Genomic DNA, 7,751 nt, shown 5'->3' with positions numbered 1-7,751 from the left:
GATTGGAGATGGGGGAGACCCCCACCCCCTTCCTCCGCGGCTTTTTGAGCGGTGCTGATTTCAGATTGAGAACAACCCTCCGGAGAATACGGGCCCGTCGGGTCTTGGACACCTCCAGGAAGGGATCCCCTGGCTTCAGCCCCTCGCATGGGATCAGTTGGCAGCTCACGGTGATCACGGCCCGGGCCCGATCCCCCACCCCCCCAGGGGGGCTGACAGCCAGGATCCCCTTGCCCACAACCACAAACTCCGGGACAAAATGTCCCCCTCCTCCACGGCCGAGTACCTGCTGCTCTCGTACCCACCCCAGTGCCCTGCGCTGACTTTATAAGGCCGAGCCGGTGGTGATCTTTTTCTTTTTCGGGGAGGGGGGGGAGCTGGGGAAGAAGAAACTCCTTTTCTCGTGTGCTCTCCTCTGCTGTCATTCACTCGGCTCCTTTCAGCATCCAGCCAATGGAGAGTGAGGGCCCGGGAGCAGTAGGCCTTGGGTAGCGTGATTGATGGGCAAGCGGGGCGCTCGCACTCGCACTCCGCCGCTGCAGCGCTCCGCTCTGCGCATCTCCGCGGGGGTCCCGGTTCCCCACCGCCCGCGGCGGCGAGGGGTCCCCGGGGCACCTTCGTGGGGGTGTGGGTTTGTGTGTGTGTGGCTTGGGTGAGCGGATCGTGGCTTGGGGTGGCGGTATCTTGGTGGCGTTGGGGTGCTGGTACTCATTGGAGCGGGTGGGGTGTCGCGTTCCTGCTCCCGGAGGCTGTTGGTCCCGTGGGACGTGGGGAACGTGGCGGTTGTGTCTCGAGTGTGCAGCTCCCGCGCCCCGGCGGGGCACGGCTGTCGTGTCCTGGGCTGCGGGGTTGTGCAGCTCCCGTGCCCCAGTTGCGCATGGCTCTGCTGTTGGCTTTGTGGGCTGAGCGTGTGGCTGCCGTGTCCCGGCCGTGTGTGGTTTTGCTGCTGGGTCTCGGGGTGCGCGAACGCTGTGCTATGGGACTGAGCGCGTAGCCGGCGTGTCCGGGCTGTGCGCGGCTCCGCTGCCGTGTTTCGGGTCGGTGCGGGGCTGTGCTGCCCGGCCCGGGGCGGAGGTCCGGCCCCGGTGCCCCGGGGCGTTGTACGCGGCTCCGCTGCAGGGGCCGGCCGGCGGCAGCGGCTCCCGGCCGGCGGCATGGAGCACCTCGGGGCTCACCACCTGCACCAAGGCCAAGCCGAGCCCATCAGCTTCGGCATCGACCAGATCCTCAACACGTCGGAGCCGGGCAGCTGCATGGTATCGCACCCGCGGCTGCAGGACTCGGCGGACTACGGGTTGGGCTGCATCGTGGGCAGCGCTTACAACACGGTCACGGGTGGCTACGGGGCGAGCGGCGGTGCTGCCGGCGCCTACACCGGCACCTCCTGCAGCATGGGCGGCCTGCCCGGCTCCTACAACGTGAACATGGCGGTGAGCATGAACGGCAACACTTTGAGCTCGGCCGGGGGGGTGATCCGCGTCCCGGCCCATCGCCCGGTGGCCGGCGGCGTGCACCAGCCCCTCTCCGCCGCCGTGCCAGCAGTGAACGGCATGAACAGTATCACGGGGCTCACCTTTCCTTGGATGGAGAGCAACAGGCGGTACACAAAAGACAGGTTCACAGGTGAGTCGGGACACCGGGACCCCCCCTTTCTTTCCTGCTCCCGCCGCCCCGCTCCCTTCTGCGCCGCCCGGCCTCGGCGCAGCAGCCGGTGCCCACCGGAGAGGCAGGATCCGGCCCCGGGTGGAAAGAGCGGCCTGGATCGCCCTGGGAAGTCTATCCCGGAGGAGGCCAGGACTGAGAAGGGGTGGACAATCAGGCACATCCAGTCCCTCCTAAGTGCTTTTTATTATAATTTTAAAATTATTTTAAATTTTTCTAATTTTTGTTTTTATTTTATTTTTGTTGTTCGCGGTTTAGTGGCGGGTTTTGTTTTGTTTTCGTTTTGTTTTGGTTTTTTTTTTTTCTTTTTTTCCCCTGGATGCTGCTTGGTGAGGGTGAGCAGGGAGGAAATGGGATGGCAAACTCCGCACGCCTCCACAGCCCCGGGCACGGCTGCCCGCTCCCCGGCGCCCGACCCAACGCCAGGGAAAGTTTTTTTTCAAACAGCGAGTTATTTCGGAGACAGAGCCCGGCCCGGCGGGAAGGGAAACCCGACGGCCCCGGCCCTTGCCTGCCTGGGAAGACCGGCCCGTTGTCGGCAGCCCTACGGCTGTTATTCCCCTGCATACTGTAACCTAGCTGGTTAATCCCGGCTGCGGTTTTCGGGTCAGCTTTTCCTCCGCCAAAAGGACTTTTTTCAGCCCCGAGCAGAGCAGGGCTCGGGCCGAAGCCGCTTTCCGGACCCGCCGCCGTTTCCAGGGGTACCTGGGTTCGTCCTTCGGCGCTAACAAAGCAAAAACTCAAAACAACGAAAATAAGAAAACAAACAAAAAAAGCAACTTAATTGCAACAGGGAAAAGAATCGCCCTGCGCTCCTGCGGCGCCCGCACCGGCCCCTCTTCCCGGGGCTGAAAGCGAGGCCCGATTTTTGGAAGTTCACGTTTAATTTCGAACCGATGGTGCTTGGCTCAGGCACGGCCACGGGCGAACCGACGGGCCGTTCCCTTGGCAGGCACTGGGCTGGATTTCACGGAGTCTCTTCCCGACCTGGCCTGGACGAGAGTTTTTCCGCCAATTATTTTTCTCGTAGGGAAAAAGAAAAAAAAAAAAAAAAAGAGGGGAAAAAAAAGGAAGAAAAAAGAAAAATTATATTTAAACCCTAAACAAAACAACGATTCGCAACTCCCGTTTCTAGCCCGGGAAGTTATTTCCCGCGCACGAAACGCTGGGGCCGAGCACGGTGAGGTTGCCCAAACGAAATTAAACCAAGTCCCGTTCGCACGAAGCGCAGAGCCCCGGCCCGGCGCCAGGACCGGCTACCGCCTCTAACCGCCCCCCCCCGCCCACCCCGCAGGGCACTTCACCGGGCAAGCGGCCGCCTTCCCCGCCGCCAAACCCGAGCGGTGCCCGGCGGGTGCCCGCAGCACCCGGGGAAGTCGCCGGTGCCGCCGCCGTTTTACAGCCCGTGCGCGGTGTTGGCGGGGAAGCGGCGGCTTCGCAGTGGGGGGGTGCCCAGCCCAGCGCCCGGGAGCCGGAGCCCCTCTGCTGATATGTCGCTGCTTGCTTCTTTGCCTCTCATCCCCCCTCCTCCCGTGTCCCCCCCAGTGGCCCTCTCACCCTTCACTGTAACACGCCGTATAGGTCACCCCTACCAGAACCGCACGCCCCCCAAGAAGAAGAAGCCGCGCACCTCCTTCACCCGCCTGCAGATCTGCGAGCTGGAGAAGCGCTTCCACCGGCAGAAGTACCTGGCGTCAGCCGAGCGCGCTGCCCTGGCCAAGGCCCTCAAGATGACTGATGCCCAGGTGAAGACGTGGTTTCAGAACCGACGCACCAAGTGGAGGTGAGGGGCTGGGGGGGCAGCCCTGGTGGAGCAGGCCCTGCTGCCAGTGGCTTTGGTAGCACATGGGGGTACGAGTCCTGTGAGTGCATGGGTGTGGGGGGGTGTCACACGTGTGTGAATGTGAATTTGAGCATACACATGCATGCGAATGCATGTGTACATGCACAGCCACGTGTGTGCCTGTGGGTATGAATGTGTATGAGTGTGTAGGCCATGTGTGCACATGCCTGTGCACGTGCGTGCATGTAGCATGTGTGAGCGTGTGCACTCCTGCGGGGTTGTATCCAAGCAGGGTATGCATGTGTCACTGCACAGTGTGTGTGTGGATGCTTTTGTGTGAAGGCCATGTGCCCACATACCACATGTGGATGCATGTGTGTGAGCGTGCCTGGAGGTGTGCGTGCAAACTGGACACCTGCGTGCGGATGCATGTGCAATGCATGGGGATGCATGTGCGATGCACGTGCAGGCTGTGTACATTCCGTGTGTACGCCGTGTGAGCACACGGGGTCTGTGTGCAAGCAGATGTGCATGCATGTGACATGGCTGAATGCATGTGTGCATACACAAGTGTGCAGGGTTTATGTGCGCAGGGTGCTGCGCGGGGGGTGCAGTCAGTGGCACCGGGGGGCACCCGGCGCCTCTTTCCTCGGCCGCAGCATGCGGGAGCCTCGGCCCCGGCCCGGCGGGGGCAGGGGCGGGAAGCGGCGGCCGAGCAGCGCCGTCCAGGGGACGGGCGGGACCGGGAGCCGCTGGAGTGGCGGCAGCGGGACCCCCGGCGCCGGGACAGGGCCGCACCCGGCGTGGGCCGGATCCTGCAGCCGGGGCTGCCGGGATACCGGGCTGTGCATCACGCGAAGGTTTTTCACCCCCGCAGGCTTTAGGGCACCTTCTTGCCAAAACGTTTTCTTTTTGTTCCCGTGCCGGGCGTGCCGGTAAAGCCGGGCAGGAGAGGAAAAGGACGCCGGGCTCTGTCGCCGTGACCCTGACCCTCCCAGGCTGCAGCTTCCCGGGGTGTCCCCAAGGGGAATCACCCCTTGTCCTGGGAACATCCCCTGCCCCGGGCTGAGGACAGACACCCTGCCAGGGGGCTGGGCAAGGGGCAGCTCCCTGGCAGTTCAGGGAAGGGGGATGCTGATGGGTGCTGGGTGCAGACAGGCAGTAGCTTCTTCAACGCAGGGAAAAGGACTTCCCAAGGGCCTCCCCGAGGGTGAATGGGGCAGGGAATACCCGAGAATGCTGAGGTTGGATAAGAAATGGGGTTTGAAGAACCTGAAGGCAAGAGTGTGAGTAAATTTCCCCCACAGGGGTTTCTTCCCCTAAAGAGCATGGAAGAGCAGCTCCCCAGGTGCCAGGAAGTCTCTAGCTGGAGCGATCTCTGTCGGCCAGGAGCAGAGTCCTGGAGGAGGAACTGCCATGGCCTCTGAAGCAGGGTCAGCTATGTCTTCTAACCTGGTTTCCTAAGGAAGTGAGGCAAATCCATCTGTCAATACTCGTTGCATTTGTTGGTTAAGTTCAGCCCCCTTTGGCAGAGGAGCAGAGGATACAAACCTATTCATCTGTTTCACAAAAAATAGCTGGGTAAAGAGAAACAAAGTCCTGGTTCTGCCTAAGGGAAAGGCTGCAGCCTGACCTCAGCTGTACTAGACATGGCATAATCCTCACTGGCCTGAGCCTGAGGGGTGCACGCTTGTAAGCTCTGCTTGTTTGCATCCATGTTCGTTGGGTGTTGCGATGGAGATGTAGGTGCTCCTGCCTGACAGGACGCCTGGCTCACTGTCCCAGGCCCCTGTGCAAGGCGGTGGGCTCTGAGCAGAGCCTGGAGTGATGGGTGCTGGCAGGAGCCACTTGCAGGCACAGTCTGAGCTATGCAGGAGAGAATATCTAAGAAAAGAGAGTTGCTCTAAGGCCTCTGAGGGATTTAACTGCTTAAATAAATGCAGGCTGAGAGGAAGAGTCTCGCCTCTGCCCCTTGCCCGGGTGTCTCTGCTGGAGTGAGTGGGCTGTGTGATCCCCTCCTTAGATTTGGGCTCTTGACTGAGACATGGGCATTGAGATTTAGATCCTTCCAGGCAGATCTGAACTTGTAGATCATAGCCTGACATAACGCACAGATTTACCAGTTGCTTAGGGCAGGGAGATATTTGGGAGCCGGGTGCTCACAGCCACCCTGTTCCTGACTGCTCTGGTTGTGGGGCTCCCGCCCTCCTCCTGGAGCATCTCTTCATTGTGCAGGGAGTCATTAAATATTCATCAAGGCAGAGATGCTGTGGAGGGAGGGCTGGTGCTGCTCTGAGCCCCCTCTCCCTGGGATGTCTGATGTGAGATGTTGACACAGTGATTAGAGCAGGGAGTGAGCCTTGAGCTACATGCTCCAGGGTGGGAGCCCTGGCTGCATGCCTAGAGGCTTGTGTCCCACCACCCTCATCCAGCCTTCACCCATTTGCCTGCTGGGGAGCCAGGGGCCTGCTGACCTGCTCTCTGAGATGGCACCGTGCAGCTCAGGGCTGCCACTTTAAATCCCCACAGCCAAAAAAGATGAGACATCTCACATCCTCCTGAGTTGCTAAATTAAAAAGCTGCAGTTTCCCCTGTCACTGATCCATGGAAGCTGTCGGGAGAGCATCAGCTGAGTCTGGGGGTGTGAGAGAGAGAGCGGGGGTGCTTTGGGGGTCATCATGGGACCAGCACTGTGAGCTGCCCCCAGCTTTTCCCAATGGCACCACTGGAGGTGTCGGGAGATGTTCACCACTAGAAGCAGAGGTGACCACAGGGTGCAGCCTCCATACTGCTCTTACTGCCACCCAAGCAAGGGAGGGGTGGGGATTTTCATTGTGGATTTAAGTGTGTTCAGGCCTTTTCTACCTATCCCATCCCCTCCTCCAAGATTGCCCAGAGCTGGAACCTTACTAGCACTGGAAAGGACCCAAGCAGGCCCCTTAATTCCCCCCTCAGCAGCATCAGCTCTGCTGGTGTCATCCTAGGCAGATGCATGTCCAACCTGCTCTTAAAAATACCTCCTTCACCCTGCCCAGGCAGTTTATTCTGGGCTTTGATTCTTCTTACTGCTAAAAATATGTTTCTAGTGTTTAGCCAACATTTTGCTGATTTTTGTCCTGCCTGCCTTGGGTGTGTTGTTGCCTTCATCCAGACTCCTGGCAGCTGGTCTCCACAGCCCAGCGGAGGAGATGGGATGGGGATATCCAGAGTGATGTTGCCTGTCTCCCAGTTGTGTGGCACTGCCAGTCAGTGATGTCTCACCTCGCTGGGACGTTGTGCGCTTGGCTCTCACTGCTGGGCCAGGGCACGTTTGCAGGGAATCCCACCCTTTGCAACCCCGTTGTGTGTTCCTGTGGGTGTTTTGGCTCTGCTTGGGTTTTTCCCATGGGTGGAAAATAAACCAAAGCTGTGGGCTGCTCCTGGCCTTCTGTGATTGGAACAAAAATTGCTGGGGCTAGTAAGATACAGCCCCAATCCCCAGTTTAAGGGATTTATTGGCAGATTGGGCAGGGGTTGTGGGCCCACACTGTGGCTAGGCAACCTCTTTTGCTACCCCCCAGTCCTAAGCACCCAGCAAAATCCATTCTCTCTGGAGATAACCCTCCTTTGCTCCCCCAGTCACTCTAACTGCTCACTCTCTCCTAGGAGGCAGACAGCGGAGGAGCGGGAGGCTGAGCGGCAGCAAGCAAACCGCATCCTCATGCAGCTGCAGCAGGAGGCCTTCCAAAAAACCATCAACCAGCCCATCCAAGCTGACCCCATCTGTGTCCACAACTCCTCTCTCTTCGCCCTCCAGAACCTTCAGCCTTGGTCTGACGACTCCACCAAGATCACCAGTGTCACCACTGTCGCCTCTGCTTGCGAATAAGGCTGGCACCTGCCAGTGGCATGTGCACCTTCTGCTGGTGGGGCTGTCCCCGGGGGGACACATGGCATCACTGGTGGGACATGTGGCATCCCTGTTTCTCCCTGGGGAAGCCTGGCACCCCGTGGTTGTCCGGCCACATGTGCATCCCGTGTGTCCAGCTGGGGAAACCCTCCACAGGGACCGAAAGGAAGGGAAACCACCCCAAAACCTCTCCTTGCCCATGGGGTTGCTGGAGCAGTGGTGGTGTCTTGCCTCCTCCCAACCCTTTTGTTTTCCTGAGAGTCTTCAGTGCCGACCGTGAACTTGCTGACTGCTGCCAGACAAAAGCCCAGCCCTGACACACAGCCGCCGGCGTTCACCCAGCTGGGAGAGAAAACTTCCTTTGGATTCTGTTGGCGGCAGTGCACAGCCTGGGGTTACCCTTATATATCCGTATAT

The 7,751-nt window shown here is 59.8% G+C and overlaps 1 protein-coding gene across 1 annotated transcript; it reads left to right on the top strand.

Moving 5' to 3' along the window:
• The first annotated feature begins 1,154 nt into the window (after window positions 1-1,154).
• Window positions 1,155-7,313, top strand: TLX1 (T cell leukemia homeobox 1). The gene is made up of 3 exons (XM_030487820.1): window positions 1,155-1,623; window positions 3,244-3,445; window positions 7,091-7,313. The coding sequence occupies exons 1-3, from the start codon at window positions 1,155-1,157 to the stop codon at window positions 7,311-7,313; spliced, it is 894 nt and encodes a 297-aa protein (XP_030343680.1).
• The last annotated feature ends 438 nt before the right edge of the window (window positions 7,314-7,751 follow it).

Source organism: Strigops habroptila, chromosome 5 (genome assembly GCF_004027225.2).
Source record: "Strigops habroptila isolate Jane chromosome 5, bStrHab1.2.pri, whole genome shotgun sequence".
Lineage (NCBI taxonomy): Eukaryota > Metazoa > Chordata > Aves > Psittaciformes > Psittacidae > Strigops > Strigops habroptila.
The sequence above is the reverse complement of the archived record's forward strand: the minus strand, read 5'-3'. Positions and strand labels throughout refer to the sequence as shown.